The sequence below is a fragment of the Sapajus apella genome, unplaced genomic scaffold (genome assembly GCF_009761245.1).
Source record: "Sapajus apella isolate SASKATOON/1434 unplaced genomic scaffold, GSC_monkey_1.0 scaffold2, whole genome shotgun sequence".
NCBI lineage: Eukaryota > Metazoa > Chordata > Mammalia > Primates > Cebidae > Sapajus > Sapajus apella.
The window spans coordinates 58,715,680-58,740,140 of NW_022436942.1; the positions used below are offsets into that span (position 1 = coordinate 58,715,680).

Here is a 24,461-nt window from a genome sequence, read left to right on the forward strand (position 1 = left end):
ACCAAAAACAAAAAGTTTTTAAAAATGAGTTGAGCAGAACAACTTGTACATTATTACTTAGGTAAGGTAAACATGAATACCCAACCTACATACAAATGTATGTAAATAAATAGACAGATTTGGAAGAATATACTTCAAATGACTAAACTTGGGAAAGTAGGATTGTAATGTGGCTGATGAAAGAGGATGTTCATTTTTTAATATATGTTTTTCATTTGAGACCAGTCATGTTAACATTATTTTTTATTCTTTGTTTCTGAATTGTTATAATGGGCACATATAAATTTATTGTTTAATTAACTGGAGACAGTAAAAACTACTGAGATAGAATTTACATGCCATAAAATTCACCCTTTTAAAGTGTATAATTCAGTATTTTCTAGTACATTCACGAAGTTGTGCTGCCATCACTATTATCTAATTTCAGACCACTGCATCATTCCACAAAGAAATGTATAATTCCTAGTCACTCTTCATTGCTCCCTACCCCAGTAATTTTTTTTTTTTTTTTTTTTTTGAGATGGAGTCTTGCTCTGCTGCCCAGGCTGGAGTGCAGTGACGCCATCTCTGCTCACTGCAACCTCTGCCTCCGGTGTTCAAGCGATTCTCCTCCGTCAGCCTCCGGAGTAGCTGGGATTACACGTGCGCACCACCATGCCCAGCTAATTTTTGTATTTTTAGTAGAGATGGGGTTTCACCGTGTTGGTCAGGCTGGTCTTGAACTCTTGACCTTGTGATCCGCCCACCTTGGCCTCCCAAAGTGCTGGGATTACAGGCGTGAGCCACCGCGCCCGGCCTATAAAATTTTAATTAAAAAATTTAAAGAATGATAACGGAATAACCTGGAATATCTAGAATGTTGTTTCTCGATTTGCGGGGCGGAAGTGGGTAGAATCCAAGAATTTAAGCTCTCTTCTCCGCCTACGCATACATAACTGCAAAAAGTATGCCCAACTTTACACAAGTATGATGTTTACGATAAAATTACAGAAATAAAAATCCATCACCCTCAAATTCCTTCTGTAATAGAAGTTACCTGTCTAATCACTCCAGAAATCTTATCCCCAGACGTTGTGGGCACAGCAGAGACTGAGGAGGGGAGGCCAGAGAGTGATGGTCAGAGGTGGGCAGGAGGGTACTCGATGGGGTTGGCGGAAGATAGAGAGGTGGAGCCTAGATGTTTTCCATGGAGAGTCTACGTCTCTAACCTTCATTAAACAATTAGGCTAGATTAAAGAAATAACTCTTCTAGCTTAAGGAACTTGCCCTCTAGTACTTTAACCCCTTGTTGCTCTAAGTGTAGCCTAGGGACCAGCAGCACTGGTGCCATCTGGACATGTATTAGAAACGCAGATTATCAGACCCTGCTCCTCAATTTGCATTTTCACAAGATCCCAGGAGATTCTTATGTTTTTATTAAAGTTCAAGATAAAATGCTTTCCTGGACTATCCAAAGGCACTTCACCAGAGTGACCCCTGAAAAGTTCCCAGTCTGGGAGAGCAAGAAGCAGGCAGGTCTAGGAAATAGGCGGGGCCTCGGAACGCGGAGGAGCAGAGTCCCAGCCGCCTGCTCCCCTCGGCGCGGCCCCTCCACCTTCACTACACCTTTGGCTAGGATCTACAGGGCTACCTGTCCTCTTTTTCCGGCAGAAGACACCTGTACAGTTCATAAAACTTGACCCGTTCAGCCCTGGGCCCGGAAGCTCGTTCTGACTGCCAAGTCTACGGAACCACGGAGTCAAAAAAGAGCCGCCACAACCTCGCGCGCTGCTACCTCCGCTGGCACCGTAGCCCCGCCCCCACCTGACCCCTGGGGGCGGAGAGAAGTCCTGGCTCCGCCTCTTCCGAACCAGCAGGAAGTGACGTCATGCCTCGGTCGGCAGGTCTTCCAGTCTTTTTCCCCCTCCCTTACTCTTCGTCCCCAGTCCCTCCCCTTCCCACCCCCTTCCCTCCTCCAGCTCCGGCGTCTGCGGCCGCGGGGGCGGCGGAGGCTATGGAGTAAAGCCGGAGTCAGCGACCAGGCGCGAAGGCAGAGCAGGAACAACCAGGCGGCGTTTAGGGGGGCGGGGGGAAAGGGCTCCAGCACCGCCCCTCCTGGAAGGAGAGGGAAGAGGTAAGTGACCGGCCGCCGGCACCGAGCGACCTCCCTTACTGGCCGCGCTCTCGCCTGACACCCGGGGCCAGCGAGGAGGGAATGGAGAAGGACCCGCGCCCGGGGTAGGCCTCCCAGGGCGCCGGGGCTGGTGAGTGTTGCCTGGGGATGGGCCCGCAGGGCGGTCGGCGGTAGGAGCCCGAGCGAAGCGGGTCTGGGCGAACAGCGAGCTCCGGGGAGCGGATCCGAGAGGGCCGAGTCCTCGAAAGAGGCCTTGAGGCGACCCGGGATTGGGGTCAGCTGCAGGAGGGAGAGCCCCCTCCCCCATGCCTGCTCGAAAGCTTGGGTTTCGGTGGTGGAGAACGTGGTACCCTTGGAGAAATTGGACACTACTTTATGACCGGGTGAGAGAGCTCCCCTCAGTTTTGAGGTCCCCGATCCCGTAGCCGGGGTCACCAGCCAGGGACCTGCCGCCCGTCGTCCTTCTCTGACAGTAGCTTTAGTTCTGGAATGGAAGGTTATTGTGTGTGAGGTGGGTGGGGCAGGTGTTTTGTGAAGACAGAAAAATCCCACCGGTTACTCCTGCAGTCTTATTTTTCTAAGCAGGAGAAAACGAATGGAGGAAGGTTTAGACCGATAAAGCTTGCAAAAACTTCTTGGACTGTGAGCACATACCTGTGATACGTAATTAAGGAGACTGTATTATAGAATCCACCCTCTAAGGCACTGAATGAGGCTCTAGACACAAGCCGCTTAAAAGCGCCATGCCCGTAGCGACTTCATTGGAAGTTGTCAACTGTTTTTTAGTACGTATCAGACTCAGGAATCAATTGTGATGACACTTTTTAAAAACATTGGATTCTATGTGTGAGTCGTCTAAGTAGCATGTCTCTGTTCTGAAGAATAAATACTGTAACAAAAATGCTCGAAATCAGCCTGTCACTGTCAGACCCCATCATATTCTGGTGATGGCTTGAAAGTCAGGTGCTTGAGATTCCTTTTGGACTTTGCAGGTTTGTTGTTGTTTGGTATTCTGTCTTATTCTTTAGCACAAATATTTTTAAAATATTTAAAAATGATATCAGCTGAGTATATAAACTACTTCTTAAGGCAACATTAAACTGTAGTCATATAGGATGCTTTTGGGGGATTGTGTAAATGAAGGGAACTTAATGGAAGGAGAGGGTCTTCATTCTCTTTAGATTTATGTTACCTACATGCAGAAACCTGTTTTGTCTCTAAGATTCCTAAACACCCAATAAAATAAATACAGGCACATTGTATTTCCATACAATGGAATACTTTCTGTACAGATGAACCCTTTATTGGGAATAACTACTCATACTCACATGTTTCAAATTCATGATGTGCCTCCCTTCCCCTACCCTAAGAAGAAAAGTAGCTCCTCTTGCTGTGTTTAACTCCAGAGGTAGCATCACTATCCATTCCTTTCTATATCTATAGAAGTTGAAGTTTGGCAATTCCACTCTCATGCCTCATACTCAATCTCTCATGAAGTCCTGTTGATTTTGCCTCTTGAATATCTCTTGACTCTTGTCTACCCTTCATCTTTAACAGTAGTCCTTCTGTTCCAAGCCACCACCGTCTCTCATCTTGACTACTGCCATAGCTTCCTGATTATGGCCTGCTTGCATCTACTGTGGTCTCCTGTAGTTTTCCACACCAGACTTAGTGACTTTTTCAAAATGCAGATCTAATAGCATTGTCTTTGTGTTTAAAATATTTCAGTGGCTTCTCACTATTTTTAAGAAAATCGAATACATTAACCTGCTCTACAAGCCCTGCAGAGTCGGTTCCCCGATTGCCTTTCCAACCTCATCTCCACTGTGCTTTATCACATTCCGTTTCTCCCCTAGTCACCCTGTCTTTTCTGTTCTGCTGCTTCAAGTATGTGGCTTTTGCTTATGCTACTTCCTCTGCTTGGAAATGCCCTTCCTTTCTTTTTTTAGCCAATTAATGCCTATTCATCGTTCACCTCACTTCAGGGAAGACTTTCCCAATTAGAATAGATTGTCCTGATTATATGTTCTTACAACACCATTGAAGAGTTGTCATGCTTATTAATACTTAATAAATTAATGAGATGTTCCTCATCTCCTGATGTGTAAGTGCTTAATAAATGTTTGTTAAATGAGTGAATTCATTTAATGCTTACTGAATGTGCCAAGAATTGTACTAAACATTTTACCTCATCATCATCTTTAATCCTTACAACAATCACTTAAGTACAGCTAGCTTTTGCCGTTTTTATAGATTAGAAATAGTGTTAGCATGGCTAGTTGGTCATCGATCTAGTGAGTATTAGCATTGGCATTTGAGCTCAGATTTCCTTACCATTGAAGAGTGTGTACTTAACCATATAATTTAATTTTCACTTTTTGCTGTGCATCAGAACCACTTAGGGAGCTTTCTTAGGATACAAATAATCTAACTCCATCTTTATAGGTTCCATTTCCAAAGGCCTGAGATACTACATAGGCATCTATATGGTTTAAGAAGTTATCCAGGTTATTAGATGCCCACCAGAATTTGAAAACTACTGTTTTAGACAGTACTTGTGTTTTATGACTTTGTTTTCATATATTGTATTACATTGTATTTGAAATTTTATACTTCATTAAATCGAGGAAGAACTGCAGACTTTAAGGAAGTGGTCATTTAGTCTAATTTCCTACCTAGTTATTCCTTTTCCCTCTTCTCTAGCTGGAGGGCCTGCATAGTGAGAAACTGTCTCCCCTTTACTACTGCTTTAAAAAAAATTACAATAATTTCAAGAATCTGATTAACTTATTGTGGTAAAAACTATAGTTCACTAATTACCTGGGCTGGAAGTGGCTTTAGAAAATTTGGATGTAATCTCTCCTCAGATCTTGTTTAAATTATGAATTTGATATTTAAGCATGTATTGTCTTAAATTTCATATTGCCGTTTTTTAAAAAATATTTTTATTTACATAGAGACAGGGTCTCACTGTGTTAACCAGGCTGATCTTGAACTCCTGAGCTCAAGTGATCCTCCCGCCTCAGCCTCCCAAAGTGCTAGGATTGCAGGCGTGAGCCACTGTGCCTGGCCTCATGTTACTTTTTAAATCTTATTGTACAGTGGTCTTAAAATTTGTTACCAATGACAGAAACTGAATGTTTTACTTCTTGTTTCTCCCACTGCACTTAACATAGTGTTTTTCACCTAGTAGGTACCCAATAATTTGTGTACTAACTTGGCTATACATTGCTGAGTCTCTTCAGCTTTTTAGATTCGTTTTTAAAATCAGGCTTCTTTAAGTTATGGGTTCTGGCTCAACTGTGGCTGATAATTAGATACTTTTTGTAACTGTAAAGATAATGATTATACTCAGCTATGTCTAATCTTTATTGTTCTGAATAAGATTAAACATAATTTCTTATGTTTAAGAACAAAGAAGAGTATTATCCGTTTTTTGAAAACTTTCTTTTTAAAAACTTCTGGTAATTTCTGAGTAATACCACAAGCAGAACCGAATATTTCAAGAATACATCTTAGGACCAACTCTGGCCTTAAGGTTGGCCCTGCTCCCTGTAGAGCAGCAAAAAAAAGAAAAAAAGAGAGATAGAGAATATATCTTAAGATCATCTTTTTATAGATACAAACAGATAAGTACTGCATATGGGAGTATAAGCACACATTTTTTTCTCCCCAGATTTTGCGAAGCATTTAACCATAAGTATTCATGTCTTCTGAATGTAAGCTTTATTTAGAATTACAAAAATTCATTGAATAACTATATAAATGATTATATAAATGGTATTCTTTTATTTTCAGCCATTTACATACAAATTTCAGACCTTTGTGCCTATTTAAGGGATAGAGCAATTTTGAATTTCTTTCTTTTATATTGTTGTTCTTTGTAGTCAATGTGTATTATTTTGAGCTTTTTGAAAGTCTAGTCTCTGCTAGGTGTCATGAGAATGAAAGTTATTAAATGTAATTTCATTGCCAGATGTAATTACAGTAAGCTTTTTATTTGCATTGCAGTGACTTCAACAAAAATGTAAGCTAATTCTGCTTTTTAATATTTTATTCTTGGGATTGTAAGCTTGGGAAGCTGGGAAAAAATTAAGAAATATATTCTTGAAGAAGTACAGGACTGTCTGTATTCATGTTATTTGAAAAGTCAAGAAGTCTTTTTTAAGCATAAATATAATTTTACTTGTTATATTTTCTGCTGTATCTAGAATTCATGAGCAGGCAGAACTGAAAGAATTGCCAGTTCCTTTCAGCTACCTGCTGTCAGAGGCTGTAACACTCAATTCACTTTTTGGCAGGTGCACGTAAAATCTAGCATTACAACAGATTCACGAACTGGTTCTACTGAAAGCCAGGTGATGGCTGAGCCAGATGGTAGAGAGAAACAATCCTGGCCTTCTGTAATTTTCAAGATAGTCTTCTTCCTTGGGTGATATTTTTCAAGGCCATAGTCTAGTATAGAGGCTCATGGTGCATCAATTTTTACCTTCAATCTGGATGGTTTTTTCTAGTTTTTGGCCTGCATATCTAAAAACCTACTAGATATCTCCATTTGAGTGTCATTCAGGCAACTGAAATTCTACATGTCCAAAGTTGAGTTCTTTCCCTATAAAACAACTGTCTTCTATATATTCTGCCTTGGTAAATAGCTTCTATTTCCACCTAGACTCTGAAATTGGGGGTGGGGTAGGATTCTTAGTTTTGTCCTTTTCTTCTCTTGGTTTTAACTTGTACTTGTTTCTTAATTTTTCCTTTTTTTTTTTCCTTTCTCACTGCTATTTCCGTAATTCAGCAACCTTTCTCTCTTTGAACATTTGTTTAAAATGTAAAATATAACAGATACAAGTATATAACATAGTTTGACATGTAAATACAAATAAATATGTGTATAACTAGCACCTTGGAAATACCTCCCCTACCCACCATCTCTTCTCTGTCTTCCTTGTCCATACTTTATTTTCTTGTTTTATATATATTCTAAATTATAAATATTCCTGTATTGCATATTGAAATTCTCTTTAGTCTTCCATATTCTCAGCCTCTACCTCTTGTATATCTTTCACTCTGTTTAATAGAGTGATTGATCATCTTACTTATGCCTGAAACCCTTCTGTGGCTTCTATAACTTGATTTCTTACTACTCAATGTCCTTGGTGATCTGGCTTTTTTAGTCTCTTTTGCCTTATTTTCTCTTTCTTCAGTTTTTAACTGAACTTCATTTTTACTTTGGGATTTTACTCCTACAGTTCTATTCTCTATCCAGTTTACTCCTCTAGCATTACCGTTTTGGGGAAATATTCTGTTCCTCTTCTTTTTGTTCCTGTAACACTGTGCATATATATTCGGTAGCATTTTATTACTCTGTAGACTAATTCTGTGGTTGTTTTGTCTGTCTTCCCCCCTTTGATGTAAGATTTTTCATAGCTTATTTTTCATTTACTTCCTTCCCAGCTTCTCATGGTACCAGATACATAGTGGATACTCAGTAAATATTAAACCACCAGATGAATTTCCTGCGTATTCTGTGTCTTACATACACCAGTGTTGACTCTGAATGATAAATAGGCATCTCAAATTTGAATGCCAATTCTGAAAATATGCTTCATTTCCGTATGGAACTCTGTGTTTTTTAGACCCACCATAGTCTTCCTCCCTTACATATCTTGGCACATGGTATTATAATCCCTTCTGGAATACTTCTTTCCCCCTTTTCTTACCTGAAAAACACTTTATAGTTTTGAGCCCATCTTAGTGTTTCCATAGCATGTACATTCTTACCACAAGTTAATTGCTATGACTATTTGCAGGTCTGAGTCTGCTATTGGACTGAGTCCCTAAAAAGCAGAAATGTTTTCATTTACCTCTGTATTCTCAAGGTATAACAAGGTGCATGGCATTTAATATGTAGCTTGTTGGCAGAGTTAGAGGAATAGATACGTATGGTTTTAAATAGAATTTTGTATTTCTTCACCTTCCCAACAAAATCAACAGCAGATGTTCAAAGAGAACAACTTGGCATAGCCAGTAAATGTTTTCATAATGCCAGTAGCAACATTTTCTAGTTGCTTACAAAAATGCAACATTAAATTAAAAAAGGAAAGTAAGTCTATTTCCCTGTACAGACAGTTCAAATCTTTAATAGAAGAAAGTGGGTTATATTTACATAAGTATAATTTCATTAATGGAGAAAACAGGATACAAACTACCTGAGATCAGTGATCTTCAAATATTTTTGCTTGTGTATCAAATAAATAATCTTGAATAACGTGCTGCTTTTGCACATTTTTTAAGTTGATCACATCTGGAATTTTTTCTCAATAGTTTAAATAGTTGCAAAATATCTAATTTCTAGATTGTGGTATATTGTGATAGTGCTTTACTTCATCAAAACCTTGGAGTTTATCAATTGAAATAAATGTGTTTTTATATATCTCTGTGACAACCTTCTTCTTAATTATAATTCTGTGATAGATAAGGCATGGGTTCTTGTTATTAACATCTGTCCTGAAAGAAGCAATGTGCAGCAAGATACTTCCTTCAGATACTTCTTACCACACTTTTTTGTGCTTTATTTTTAAGTGGCTTTCTCTTAGAATTAAATGCACAAATCGCATCTCCTTCTTCCCACAAAATTTTTTATACCTAGGGAAATGTCCTACAGTAACACTGGAATGACTGAGAGAGATACCTTGTTTTAGTCAAGTGGGAAGAAATTATGCAGAAGCAGTTAAGGAAAATCTTCAGGACATAGACCTGGTCTCAGGCAAATCAGTTTTAGGAAAGAGCACACAAGGAAGTTGACAATTTGGAGAGCGATAGGGCTTTAAAACCTTGTTTGTGCCATAGACTCTTTTGACAATTTAGTAAAGCCTGTAGATCCCTTCTCACAGTAATATTTTGGAATCAGTTTGTCACTTTCTACAGAAAGACTGCTGGGTAGGATTCTGGTTGAATTGCATTGAGTTTATAGCTTATTGGGGATAATTGACACATTAACAATATTGAATTTTCCAATTCTTGATCACAGGATATCTTTCTATTTATTTAGGTTTTCTTCAGTTTCTCTTAGCAGTTTTTTTTTTCCACTGTATAGATTTTGCATAGCTTGTTAAATTTATTTATAGGTATTTCATGTCCTTCAAACAATATTTTTAAATTTAAAATTTTCTAATAGAAATGCAATTTTTTTTGTTTTGTTTTTGAGATAGGGTCTCACCCTGCCACCCAGACTAGAGTGCATTAATGTGATCATGGCTCACTGTAGCCTCAACCTCCCAGGTTCAAGTGATTCTTCAACCTCAGCCTCCTGAGTAGCTTGGACTGCACACGTGTGACATTGCTCCTGGCTAATTTTTAAAAACTTTTTGGAGTCTTGATATGTTGCCCAGGCTGATCTCAAACTCCTGGACTCAAGCAATCCTTCTACCTCAGCATCCCAAAGAGCTGGGATGACAGACATGAATCACTATGCCCAGCTTAGAAATCCAATCTTTTCAAATGTGTTATTCTTGTATTCTGCTATCTTGCCAAACTCATGTATCAGTTCTCGTAGCTTTTTTGTAGATTCATTCCTTCTAATGTTCTATGTATGCAGTTGTATCATTTGGGAATAAATTGTTTTCTTTCTTCCCAGTCCAGATGCCTTTTATTTCATTTTCTTGCTATATTGCCTTGGCTAGGACCTCTCTTGGAATATTGAGTAGAAGTCGTAAAAGTGGGTATGCTTACCTTGTTCTGAAACTTAGGGAGAAAAGTGGTCAGTGTTTTATCTTTAAATATAATATTAGCTGTAAATATTCAAAGATACTATTTATCAGGTTGAGGAAGCTCCTTTCTGTTCTTAGTTTCCTGAGAGTTTTTATTGTGAATTGGTGTTGAATTTTGTCAATTTTTTTCTCTGCTTCTACTGACATTATCTTGCTTTTTTTCATTATTCAGTTAATGTGAATTACATGGTGAATTTATTTTTAAATGTTGAATTAACATTGCATCCTGAAGTGAAACCCATTTGGTTGTGGAGTTGGATTTAATGTTCTAATATCTTAAGGATTTTTACATGTTAATGAGGGACATTGGTTTTATTGCCATGGCATTATTTGATGTTGGTGTCAAGGTAATGCTTATTATATAACATGAAATGAAAAGTATCCTATCCTCCCTATCCTCTTCTATTTTCTGGGAGAGTTTATATGGACTTAGTATGATTTTTTTCCTTAAATGTTTGATGATACACCTTACTCAGAAGCTGTAGAATTAGAATCTGTAGAATTTCTCATATTGGTCATTTGTGTCTTTTAAAATGTTTATTTTCTTTTTTAATTTTTATTTTTGAAACAAATCCCACTCTGTCAACCAGGCCAGAGTGCAATGGCACAGTTGTGGCTTATTGTAGCCTTGACCTCTCAGGCTTAAACAGTCCTTCCACCTCAGCCTCCCAAGTAGCTGGGACCACAAGCACATACCACCATGCCCTGCAATTTTATTTTTATTTTTTTGTATAAACAGGGTCTCCTTATGTTGTTCCAGCTGGTCTTGAACTCCTGGGCTCAAGTGATCCTTCCACTTCAGCCTCCCATTGTGTTGAAATTGCAGGCATGAGCCACTACACCTTGCTAAAATTTTCTTGGTCAATATTGCTAGAGTTTTACTGATTTCATTGATCTTTAAAAATTATTATTTTATCGCTTCTCAGCCTTTTGGCTAAGATCAAGTGTAAAAATTGTTATTTTTTATTTATTGGGTTTTTCCCTCTTTTTCATTTCTCTGTTAAGTATTAAATTACATTAAATTTAGTCTGTTTTGTTGATTCCTCTTCTGTCTACTTATTTTAATTTTCTTTTTCTAACTTCTTAGGATGGAAGCTTAGACCATTATTTTGGACTTTTAAACTCCCTAATATAAACATTTGCAGCTGTAGATTTCTTTGTAAGTACTGCTTTAATTATGACTGACAAATTTTCCTTTTCATTCACTTCAAAATATTTAAAAATTTTCTTTGTGATTTATTTTTTAGCCCTTGGATTATTTAAAAGTGTTGGTTAATTTCCATGTATTTGTAGTTTTTCTGTGTATTATAATGTATTACTGATTTCTAGTTTAATTTTATTGTAGTCAAAGAACGTAGTTTATATTATTTCAGTAGTTATAAATATTTTGAGACTTGTTTTGTAGCCCAACATATAGTTCATTTTAGTGAATATTACGGTCTACATGAAAAACATTTGTCATTTGTAGACTGAGTGTTTTATGTTTTAGGTCAAGTTGTTTGATAGTGCTGTTGAAGTCTCCATCCTTACTGATTTTCTTTCTGCTTGTCTGTGTCTGTTTCTATAGTGAAAACTCTTGAAGTCTCCAACTATAATTATGAATTTGTCTGTTCTGTCAGTTCTGTCACTTTCTGCTGCATTTATTTTGAAGTTCTCTTATTGGGTGTATACATAGTTAGCATTGTTATGTCTTCTTGGTGAATTAGCAACTTTGTCATTACAAAATGACCTTTTTGTCTTCAAGCTTATTCTATTATTAATATAACCACTCCAACTTGCTATACTTTCACATTCTTTTACCTGTGTTTTTATACTTTTAAGTGGATTTTTTGTAAGCAACATATAGTTAGGTCTTGCTTTTTTATCCAGTTTGACAACCCCTGCCTTTTAATTGAAATTTTAAATCATTTACACTTAATGTAATTTATTGATATAGTTGGATTTAAGTCAATCATCTTGTTATTTATTTTGTATTTGCTTCATTTGTTTTTTTTTTCCTTCCTCTTTTCTGCTTCTTTTTATATTTATCAGTTTACTTTAGGGCTTATTTTATCTCTACAATTTAGTTATATTACTTTATTATTTTGTTATTCTAGGATTTACAGTATATATCTTTTAGCTTACCACAGCATGCCTTCAAATGATATTGTACTGCCTCATATATAATGTAAGAATCTTTTAAAAATATTCTTACATTTCCCCCTCCTGTTCTTTCTTGTCACAGTTCTTCTGCATATATTATAAATACATTTTAAAAATTATTTTTGCTTTAAATGATCAGCTATCTTTTAAAGATACTATGACATGAAAAGTGTGTTTTATATGCCCACATCATTTTTCTTTTTATTGTTCTGCTTTAAAAACCTTCTTAGTAGTCTCTTTTTTTTTTTTTTTTTTTTTTTGGACAGGGTCTTGTTCTGTCACCAAGACTGGAGTGCAGTGACACAATCATGACTCACTGCAACCTTCACCTCCTGGTCTCGATTGATCTTTCTGCCTCAACCTCCTGAGTAGCTGAGACAACAGTCAGGTGACACCATACCTGGATAATTTTTCAACTTTTTGTAGAGATGGGGTCTCACTGTGTTGCCTAGGCTCATCTTGAACTGCTGGGCTCAAGTGATCCTCCCACCTCTAATAGTTTTTATAGTGATTATCTGTTGTTTTTCTGAAAATGTCTTTATTTCACATTGATTTTTGAAAGTTTTTTCCCCAACCTATAAAATTCTAGGTTGACAGTTTCCTTTAGCAGTTTAAAGACCTCAGTCAGTTGTTCTCTGGCATGTGTTATTTCTGCTAAGTCTGGGAAAATTATTATCTTTGTTCTTATATGTAATTTACTTGTTTTTTGTGGCTGCTTTTAAAATTTTTCTTTTGATCACTGATTTTCAGCTATTTGGTGTATCAGTGCATAGTTTTCTTCCTGTTTGTCCTGCATGTGGGTTATTGAATTTCTTGGAGCTTTGTATAGCAGCAGTCCCTAACCTTTTTGGCACCAGGGACCAGTTTTGTGGAAGACAATTTTTCCACGGATGGGGGGTGGGGAGCTGGGCTTCAGGGTGAACCTCTTCTACCTCAGATCATTAGGCATTAGATTCTCATAAGGAGTGTACAACCTAGATCTCTCGCATGTACAATTCACAATAAGGTTCACATTTCTATGAGAATCTATTTCTGCCACTGATCTGACAGGAGGCAGAGCTTGGGCAGTAAATGTTTGCTTGCCTACCACTCATCTCCTGCTTCGTGACTCATTTCCTAACAGGCCATGGCCTGGTACTGATCTGTGGCCTGGGGGTTGGGGTCCACTGTTGTATAAGTCACATTGTCTTGCTTCTTGGCATGTTTGATAGTTATTGATTGCATGCTGAACATTGTGAATGTTACATTGTTTAGTATCTGATTTTTATGTGCATGTATATGTCTTCCTTTCACCAGTATTGAGTTTTGTTCTGGTAGACAGATTAGTAATTTGTGATTACTTTAGAGCAGATTTAGATTAGCTTTCACTCTAAGGGTGGTTTACCCTACTATTAAGGCATGGTTTTTACAAGGTTTCTGCTGAATGTCTCAGTGGTCAGTGAAGACTCACCACACTGGCTGATGACATATTGAATGATTTGTAGCCTTGTGTGAACTCTGAAACTATTCAACTCATAGCTCTCTAGTTTGGTCCTTCCCTGACCTGGTGGAATGTCACAGTATGTATAAGCATGTGGGGTACCGGGAACAGAACATGAAGGGGACTCCTATGCATTTTTGTCAGCATAGCTTCATTCACTTTGAACTTTCATCTATCTCTGCATTCTTGAATGCTAGTTTGTCCCTCCAGCTTCTCAACTCAGCTAGATGGCTACCTGGAATTCTGCTGTATGCTCTGTAGTTTGGAATGTGCCTTTAGGCAGAAAACTGGGACAATCCTAGGGGATTTATCTTGTTAGTTCTCTTTCTTAGTGGGATCAAATTCTCTTGCTCTCTGTTCAATGTCTGAAAAAATGTGTTTCCTATATTTTGTTTAGTTTTCTAGTTGTTAAAAGCAAAAGGGCAGATTCACTCTTTGTTCCTCTCTCATGGCCAGAAGTTAGAGTAATTTATTCATTTATTTAGAGTAATATTTTTAAATGTATGAAACAAAATGTATAGAATAAAAAAAAATTTTGAAATAATTGTAATAACATGTTCATAACTACAAAATGGTGATATATATGTTTAATGCATTCAATAATAAAACCTTGTACGAGGGCCTAATAATACCTCTAATACCCTGTGAAGTCTTTACCTGACTCCAGATTAGGAACTGCTACCTTAAAATGGTCTATGCCCATGTATGCCCTGGAAAGTCTTCATGTAACCCTAGAGATACAGACATTGCAGTTTGAAGAAAGCTAAAGGAAGTTTTCTTTAGCTTTCTTCAACTAAAGATGTCAACAGACATCATCACAATTAGAGTCTATTTTAATTTACCAAATGAGAAAAGTTAAGCCTGACAATTACTAATTATTAATACAGGTTGAATATCCCTAATCCAGAAATCCGAAATGTTCCAGAATCTGAAACTTTTTGGTACTTAAAGGAAATGCTCATTGGAGCATTTTGGATTTTGGATTTTTGAATTAGAGTTGCTCAATCAGTAAACATATAATGCAAGTGTTCCAGCATCTGAAAAGATAAAAAATCTGAAAAACTTCTGGTCCCAAGTAAGATATTCAACCTGTAACAACCACTGATCATTATGCTTATTAAAAACTACCAGTTAATAAATGATTAAGTAATAATTAATTACACTAGTCACCATCAGTGCTTTATTTATTTATTTATTTTTTTAAATAGAGTTTGACTGTCACCCAGCCTGGAGTGCAATGGTGCTATCTTGACTCACTGCAACCTCCTCCTCCCGCGCTTAAGTGATCCTTCTGCCTCAGCCTCCTGAGTAGCTGGCACTACAGGCACAGGCTGCCATTCCTAGCTTATTTTTGTATTTTTGTAGGGACAGAGTTTCTCCATGGTTCCCAGGCTGGTCTCGAACTCATGAACTCAAGTGATCCACCTGGATCATGGATCAGCCTCCCAAAGTGCTGGAATTTTAAGCATGAACCACTGCACCTGGTTGATACTTTTAGGAAATACTTTTAAACGATTTCATAGTTGAATGTAATTATTATTTTAATAATGAATAAAACATTTTATAAAATACAAATTTGGGCTACGTGTGTTGGCTTATGCCTGTAATCTCAGCACTTTGGGAGGCCAAGACAGGAGGATCACTTGAGGCTAGGAGTTTGAGACCAGCCTGGGCAACATAGCAAGACCCTATCTCTACAGAAAAATAATAATAATTAATAATAATAATAATAATAAAATACACATTTATTGCTTAGTAAACTTTAGCATCTTTTAAGTTTTGTATTGTTTTTAATGTGAAGTGATCAACACCAGTGAAAAGGGGTGGAAAAAGAAAAAAGAATAAATTTTTAAATGTGAAGTGAGAATCAGACCTTCTATATTACTTTGTTGTTGTTGTCGTTGTTATTGTTTTTGAGACAGTCCCGCTCTGTCACCCAGGCTGGAGTGCAGTAGCGTGATCTCGACTCCTAACTCACTGGAACCTCTGCCTCCTGGGTTCAAGCGATTCTTGTGCCTCAGTTTCCTGAGTAGCTGGGATTTCCTGAGTAGCTGAGTAGCCATGGTGCATGCCACCATGCCTGGCTAAGTTTTGTATTTTTTGTAGAGATGGGGTTTTGCCATGTTGGCCAGGCTGGTCTTGAACTCTTGGCCTCAAATGATCCACCTGCCATGGCCTCTCAAACCACATTTAAATCTTTGGTTGTTTTTTGAGATGAGTCTCACTCTGTCAACAAGGCTGCAGTGTCAAGGCGTGATCCCACCTCATTGCAACCTCCACCTCCTGAGTTCAGGTGATTCTTGTGCCTCAGCCTCCCAAGTAGCTGGGACTACAGGCATCTGCCACCATGCCTGGCTAATTTTTTTTTTTTTTTTTGAGACAAAGTCTCGCTCTGTTACCCAGGCTGGAGTGCAACAGCATGATCTCAGCTCACTGCAACCTCCGCCTCCCTGGTTCAAGTGATTCTCCTGCTTCAGCCTTCTGAGTAGCTGGGATTACAGGCTCACAACCCAGTGGCGACTAATTTTTGTAATTTTAGTAGAGACGGGCTTTCACCATGTTGGTCAGGCTTATCTCGAACTCCTAATTTCGTGATCCGCCTGCCTCGGCCTCCCAAAGTGCTGTGATTACAGGTGTAAGCCACAATGCTCAGCCCTAATTTTTGTCTTTTTAGTAGTGATGGGATTTCACCATGTTGGCCAGCTGGTCTCAAACTTCTGACCTCAGGTGATCTGCCTGCCTTGGCCTCCCAAAGTGCTGGGATTACAGGTGTGAGCCACCACTCCCATCCCACACTTTAAGTCTTAAAGGATTCATGTTATACAGTTGAGCAATAGTCATTCTTTTTCTTAATGTCAGTGTCAAGTGTGAATATATCTTTTCCTAGTCAGTGAAAACTGAGGTTGAAATGAACAGTTTGGTTTCTGGACTTATATTTGTACTAAAGTGTATTGGGTTCGCTGAAGACAACACCGACATACAACTTTTTTTTTTTTCTTTTGAGACGGAGTTTCGCTCTTATTACCCAGGCTGGAGTGCAATGGCGCGATCACGGCTCACCCCAACCTCTGCCTCCTGGGTTCAGGCAATTCTCCTGCCTCAGCCTCCTACAACTTTAATCTATATAGGATTGTTCTGTTCACTGGGAGATCTTAAGCTTTTCAAGTTAAACTATGGATAAATGCTTATACAAATAAGAAATGATCAGTTCTCCACTATTCTTTTGTTTTTCTAGGTAACTATAACTACCCAGTATTGCAGCCATGGAGTCCATGCTTAATAAATTGAAGAGTACTGTTACAAAAGTAACAGCTGATGTCACTAGTGCTGTAATGGGAAATCCTGTCACTAGAGAATTTGATGTTGGTCGACACATTGCCAGTGGTGGCAATGGGCTAGCTTGGAAGATTTTTAATGGCACAAAAAAGTCAACAAAGCAGGTAAGTTTTAATTCAGCATGTAATTGGAAAATACATATATGCTAAGAACCATAAAATGCATGTATGCATTTTTATGTTAAGAAATGCCAAAAATTCTTTAATAGGTTCTTAAATGGGTTCTTTATTTCTCATTTAATCTTATGAAGTCATACAAAAAACAAATTCTTTTAAACATGCTCTGAATCTCCTGGTTACAGATACACTGTTTGACTTACCATATCTTCTTGAAATTCAGTTTTGCTTATTTAATAAACATGTCAGTTGAGCAAATGAGTATATTGTAGTATTTAGCAAGATATATGTTTTAGGATAGAAATTGTCATGTTTCTTAAATTTTCTTTTGTTTGTCAAGATGTTACTGGCAAAATACCCAGTTAAATTTTTCAACATTGTGTCTTAATGCAGTCCTTGTGCTGGAATTAGAGACGTGAGCCACAATGCCTGGCCAAATTCACTGTTTTCAAAAGTACTTTTACTTCCCTACAAGTTAAATTTATGGGTTTTAAAATGTAAAGGATTTATTATACATAGTTCCCAGTGACTACCACAGTCATACAATTGTAGGTATGCATTATTTGCTACTTTTCCAAAGTTAGCTTATTTTCCAAGTTGAAGACTGAATTGGTTTTGATTATCCTTTTATGAAATAGGAATCTTGGTCCCATAATAGATTGCTGGTATGTCACTTGTATCCAACCTGTTAAATCTTGTTTTTATTGCTATTTGAAAGTCTTTATGGAAATCCAAAGTTGATCTGCATCTGAAATGCTGATCAACTTGTTACTTTTGAACATTGCTTTTTCTTCAGTTCACTATAAGCTCATCCAAAAAAGTAAATGGTTTCTTATTGACTACCTAAAAACTGTTAATGAGGTCATGAGTTATGTAAATCAATAACCTCCTCTGATTCTAGCACAAATTGCTTTTACAATCAGTTATTTAAGGGGAAAACAAAGTAACAAATTTACAAAATCAGGCATTTTTATTAAAGATGTGATAATATATAATAGCATCTCTGTGCCTAACCAGAATGGTTCTAGGTATTTGTAGTAATATCACTAGTTCATATACTGAAATCTCCTGATGATGATGGAGCTTCTAGAACATGAGAACCAGGCACAAATAATAGAGTCCCATTCTCAACTGCTGACTGTCAGCGATGGATTTTCTTAGGAAACGTTACATTCCATTTTTAAAAATATTTATTACTTTGGAATGAAAGGTGGTACACCAGAGAGCTCAGTGGAGATAGGTTCAAATTTTCTTTTTTTTGCCTCCTTCAACTTGCAGGGGTCAAAACTGAGTGTCCTGTCTTTACTACTGGTTAATTTTTTAAAGAATAGCTAAGTCCTTAACCACCTTGACATTGAAGCATCATTGAAGTTTCCTTTCTGAGTGTTCATTTAGAAGCAGCTCTTAGTTTCTCACTATTGTTTTTTCTGAAATCTTAGTAGGGATGCTAAAGACACCTCCAGGTGATATTTAGAGAATAAAAATTGTGGTATTGGTTGGGCATGGTGGCTCATGCCTGTAGTCTCAGCACTTTGGGAGGCCAAGGTGAAAGAACCTCTTTAGCTCAGGACTTTGAGACCAGTATGGACAACGTAGTGAGACTGTCTTTAAAAAATAGACAAATAAAATTTTGTAGTCTGCTTAATTTTTAATATATAAACTTATTTTTAATAACTTATGTTCAACATATTATAGAATATTGCACAAGTCATGAATGTACAGCTTGGTAAATGCTCACAGTGAATACACCCATGTAACCAGCATTCTAAGCATTCAGATCAATAAAGAAAACACTATTAATACTCATGTCCTTTGTTTTCCCCTTAAATAACCGATTGTAAAAGCAATTTGTGCTAGATTCAGAGGAGGTTATTGATTTACATAACCCCCTTCTCTCCAGGGATAAACACTATCCTGTTCTTTAACACTAGAATAATTTTGCCTGGTTTTGAACTTTATTTAAATGGAATTGTGTGTACTCTTGTATTTGACTCCCTTTTTTTAGTTGTATATTGATAAGCTATATCTGTGTTGTTGAATGAGGCAGTTCTTCTTTTCATTGATAGAGTACAGTTGTAGACATTCTTGTATGTGCCATTGGCACGTAGGATGCATTGCCTAGGTATGGAATTGCTAGATTGTAGTGTATGTATTCATTGCCAAATAGTTTTTCCATTGTGGTGCCAGTGTATACTTCAGCAGCAGTTACAGTTTCTTCACATCTCTGCCAAGCTTGTTATGTATTTTTAATTTTAGACATTCTGGGTGGAGGGTTTATTTAATTTTTGAAAATTCAGTGAAATATTCCCTGCTCCCCTCTTTCTGAACTTTAAAAATGTCTGATAGATAATTCAGACATAGAATTTATACTATTATGGTTCTATTATAGCTTTTTAACTGATTTAGTCTTTTTACACAGTTTCATGTTTTCAGGCTTAAAATGGTCATTTGAATATAGATATTCTTTTCAAACAATATATATTATGTTCTTCATTATGAATATTTACTTGAGTGGTATTTCTGAGACAAATGCCCTTGGGTGGATTTCATTGACTGCTAATTTTTAAGTTATACTTTATTTAAATTAGTCATTAAAGATGGAAATTTTTCTTTTGGCCAAGCTATATATGTAATAAATGAGAAATGTTTACCATATATGTACATACATACATAGATACATACATGTGTGTCCTTTAAAAATTGAAATACTATATAGGAATATTGTGAGTATCAAGTCTGCTAATTTGTTTAAATAATTTCTAATAAAACACCACATACATCTAATTTCTGTCAGCTATGTCCTTAATTTTTACCTCCTTTCAAGTAGAAGAATAATTCTGCATTTTGAAATTTCAGCCATCAAATACCAAACTCTAAGAGATTATTTTGGGAGAAGATGCTTGAAAAAATGTATATATGTTTATATATGTAATTTTACCTGGTCTTGGGCTATTTAAGCATTTATTTATTTTTAAGCATTTCTGTTTATCCTGATGTAAGATTCTCTGTTGTTGAGGAATTACCCCTCAATATTGATTAGCTTAACATTTATTAGTAATCTTCTAGTGTCCTGCATTTATTATGACCTTTTATATTTGCTTTTGCAGTAGACCTATTTTCTTGGGGAAAAAAAAAAAGTTCAGATAGCTTTGCATTAATTTGCTTTAAAAGTTGTATTTGTTGACCTGGTATTTTTGCCCTGCTTCAAGGGCTTCATAACACCTATATTGAAATGACTGTTTCTGTGAGGATAATGAAGATTGATTGATTTCTAATGATTATTATATAATAAATACCTAATTGTTGTTCATATCCACTCTACCAAACATTGGGTTGGACATAATTGCTTCCTCACTACAAAATGTTCATTGTGTTATCCAGATGCCAGTATTTGTATATAATACTGTATATACAAAAGCATAATTACATTATAATAAATACATTAGAATGATTAATAGTTTTAAAATAAAGGAAACCCTCGTGCAGAGCCAATATGCTAAGTCATGTCACTTAGACAAAAAATGATCATAGACTAGTGATTTTAAGAGGTATATGTTTTTATTTTTCATTCTTCTCAACAACTTTTTATAATGTAAATAAAAGTTTAGATTTTGTTTTATTGTTTTGAAGAAGGAACATTATCCAAAAATCAGATGAAAAATGAAGTCTGTGATGCTTGACAATTACCACCGGCCAATCATGAAGGGCCCATAAAATAGAGATCTCAGGGAACATCTGTGTTTCAAAAACCATCTCTGGTGCCTCTGAGGGTTAGATTAGTGGAGGTCGTGATTGCTCTTAGAGAATCCTAGACACATTACAACAAATGATGTAATTTATGTAATTTTACTACTTAAAACTATGTTGTTAGCAACAGTTCAACTTTGTAGTAAGCAAAATAGCTTTTTTGGGTTTTGTTTTGTTTTGTTTTGTTTTTTTTTCAAAGATGAGAGTCTCAGTATGTTGCTCAGACTGTAGTGCAGTGGCTATTCACAGGCACAACCTTAGCTTACTACACCCTCGACCTCCTGGGCTCAAGCAATCCTCCCACCGCAGCCTCCCAAGTAGCTGGGATTTACAGGCATGTGTCACCATGTCTGGCTCACAAGCCGCTTTTGCAAATTATAAATTAGGTCTATATCAAATGGGACATACTCTATTGTGACAAATACTACAGTTTTTTAGAATATTTTCATAACCTTTTTTGTTTAAAGTTAGGCTAAGAAAAAATACTTTTAGCAAATATCTTTGTTTGCCAGTGTTTTTTAAAGAATATGCAATGAATAAATAAAGAATAGGATACCATATATTGCTTATATTTTGATCTAATAACTTTTGTATTAAAAGACCTTCAAATTTTAACTACAGTTAACAGTTTGTTGAACCTTAAGCAGAAGACATACTGGATTATTGTGCTATTTTATCTTTTCTGTATATTTGAAATTCTTGTTAATAAAAAGTTAAAAATATTTTAATTAAAAATGATAATAGAAAGCCTTAATTAATTTCTTATCTTTATTTACTATCAGTAAGCAATAGACATTTGAGTATCTTCTAGGTATAACTGCTGTGTTCTGTGGTAGATAGACACATAAGACATTGTTTCTTCAAGAAGATTGTAATATATATAAGGTGACTGGACTTTTGCATAAGTGATATGTGTTAGCAGAGTGGGTAGTATAGAAAAGTAGTAAAAGAAAAATGTAAGTTAGAAATTAGATTATGGTGTATTCTGATGAAAGATTTTGTACAGTATAAGAATTTTATTTTAGGAAGTCAGTATGAGGCCTGAGGATTAACAACACAACCTTGTTAACATTGGTTGATTTTAATCAGCTAACTGAAACAAAGAGAAAATATTTTTAAGACAGTTGATAACCTATTCAGACTTATTTAGAAATCTGTCATCTTTGACTTAAAACAATGGACTGAGATAATTTTGTGAGTTTTTTCCTTTTCTTTTCGTTTTTTTTTTTAAGAGGTGGTGTCTTGCTGTGTTGCTCAGGTTGGTCTCAAGCCCCAGGTTTCAAATCATCCTCCTACCTCATTTTCACAAAGTATTGGGATTACAAGCATGAGCCACCATGCCCAGCCAGTGTTTTCTTTTTCTTGGGAATGATAGTGTTTCTCCTTACAAGTGGTGAAACTGCAAGAACTCAAGAGCTATTTCATGTGGTTCTTTTTATATATATGTACTTAAAAATCTTACGCTGAGCATGGTGGCTCAAGACTCTGGGAGGCTGAATTGGAAGGATTGCTTAAGTCCAGGAGTTTGAGACCAGCCTGGGCAACATGGTGAGACTTTGTCTCTAAAAAAATTTTTTTAATTTACCGGGCTTGGTGGTGCACGCCTATGGTCCCAACTACCCAGGAGACTGAGGTCAGAGGATCACTTGAGACCAGGAGGTCGGGGTTTAGTGAGCCATGATTATGCCACTGCACTTCAGCCTGGGTGATAGAGTGAGATGCCCTGTCTCAAAAAAAGAAAAAAGACTTGAAAAATAAAACACTTACTTATTTACATATTTTTTGAGATGGAATCCCACTCTGCTGCCCAGACTCCAAAGGGCTAGGCCCTTTGGAGTGCCCAGACCTCCCAAAGTGCTGGGATTACAGGTGTGAGCCACCACACCAGCCATGAAACATTTAAATTAAATGCATTTATAAAATGTGTTATAGCAGAAGACTTACTAAAATAAGATTGTACACATGAATGGCAAGATGGGAACTTCAAGTTTTAGGTCATTTGTTTTTAGTTCAAATTAGTATTATGTAAAACTCTTATCCCCTGATTGTCCTGTGTCTCATAATGATCAGGAGTTAAGATTAGGTGTTTATGAGTCCATTTAAAGCTGTTACTCAGTTTAAGTGACCGCTTTATTTCTTGAAGTCATGCATTGTACTTTACTTTGGTGTTCTGTATTTTTCCTGTGTTATTCCTGGGGCGACAGAATGATGTCTTGGCTAAAAATATAGCCCTATGGGCTGTGTTTGAAACTTGCCTTTTTTTAATCTTAGAAAACATTTATCTTCTCCGTAACAATCCAATCTCATTTGTAAAGTTAATGTAATATTTGTCTCATAGAGTTGCTGCAAGGAATGGAATAATTCTTGAAAAGTACTTAGCACAATGCTTGGCACATATAAATATGCAAATACTGTCTATTGTTATTTCTATATAAATAGTTGACTTGGGAATTTCTTTATTTGTAAGATTCTCTAGTAGACTAATGCCTGAAACTTTAGCTGTAGAATGTATTATATTTTCATTTTTTATCTCATTCCTTTTATGACTGTTCTGAAAATAACAATGACTAAGGTTTGAGTTCAGGGTCAACATAATAAATGGCAGGAGTGAAATTCCTTTTTAGCTTTGTGTGACTCTGGAAACTGGGCTCTTGATCACTGTTATACTCATGCTGCATGTTTATTTCTGTGTGACATAGGAATGGTATTAGGTTTATAACACATCATTTTGTTTAGCTTAATGTATTAATATTGCTTACCAAGTTGACAGGATATTGAATCTCTGCCTTGATGGTAGAGATGATTCTTGACCATTGGTCTTGAATGTATCGTTGATCATATATGTGACATTGATCAGATGTGTGTCAGCAGAAAACTCATCAGTAACAGAAAAATAACAAAATACAGGTCTTGATGTTAGTGGTGTAACGATGTTAGCTAACATTAATTGAATATGTCAGGTATTACAGTAAGTTCTTTCTATATTACTGTGTCACTTATTCTTCAGTGGTCCTTTGAGGTATTCATACTATTATTTATTCTTTTTTTTTTGTCTGTTGAGAAAACTTGCCTAAAGGCAGCTGGTCAGTTGAAGGGGAAGTTGACTCAGAGTCTCCTCTGATCTAATGCCAATGTCCTGAGTGCTGTATAAAGACATCCTCTGTTGTTTTATTATAGTAAATGCTGCCTTGTTCACAAATGCTTGGGGGAATGTTGTGTTTTAATTGAGTTACAGCACTAAATAATTGCTTTTTGTTGCCACTTTTCAGAGACTCCTCTAATTCTTCGAGTCATTTATATACATAAGGAACCCTCAATTTCCAAGTTATTTTTGAGAAATTTATTGGTTTGGATTTTTTGCAGTTAATCTCTGTGGGATGATTGAGTTGCCAGGCCAACTTGTGAAAATAATAATGCTAATGTAGCAAAAATGCAGAACAGAAGAAAATGATTAGAAGAGAAGAAAATGAGAACAAAATAGAAAAACACTGTCTTGGATATTGATAGTTGAGCAACAGTAGGTTTAATTTGAGGCTTTCAAAGACTTAGAAATTCTGAAAGAGTTTTTCAAAATCTTTGAAGGAATTTTGGAAGGCTACCATTCTTTGCTAATTTTGCTTCCAGTTTATTTTGCATTATTACTGAGAACACACATCAGTGACTTAACACATCACCTATCAGTATAGCTGTTTTTTGATTCATTTATTAAGATAGGGTAACTAGATCAGAATTGTTTTTTCCTTGGGTTTCTGAAGGAT

The 24,461-nt window shown here is 36.5% G+C and overlaps 1 protein-coding gene across 6 annotated transcripts in view; it reads left to right on the forward strand.

Annotated features, from left to right (window-relative positions):
• Positions 1 to 1,854: 1,854 nt before the first annotated feature.
• SCYL2 (SCY1 like pseudokinase 2) overlaps positions 1,855 to 24,461 on the forward strand; it is a 68,861-nt gene continuing 46,254 nt past the window's right edge. For 2 of the 6 annotated variants that reach the window (XM_032298829.1, XM_032298869.1), the window contains exons 1-2: positions 1,855 to 2,113; positions 16,740 to 16,944. In XM_032298829.1, coding sequence (XP_032154720.1) covers positions 16,768 to 16,944 — 177 coding nt within the window. In that variant the 5' untranslated portion in view covers positions 1,855 to 2,113; positions 16,740 to 16,767. Of the gene's footprint in view, positions 2,244 to 10,969; positions 11,042 to 16,739; positions 16,945 to 24,461 lie in introns of those variants that run through there. The other 4 variants (XM_032298840.1, XM_032298851.1, XM_032298862.1 and 1 more) reach the window with 4 other exon arrangements.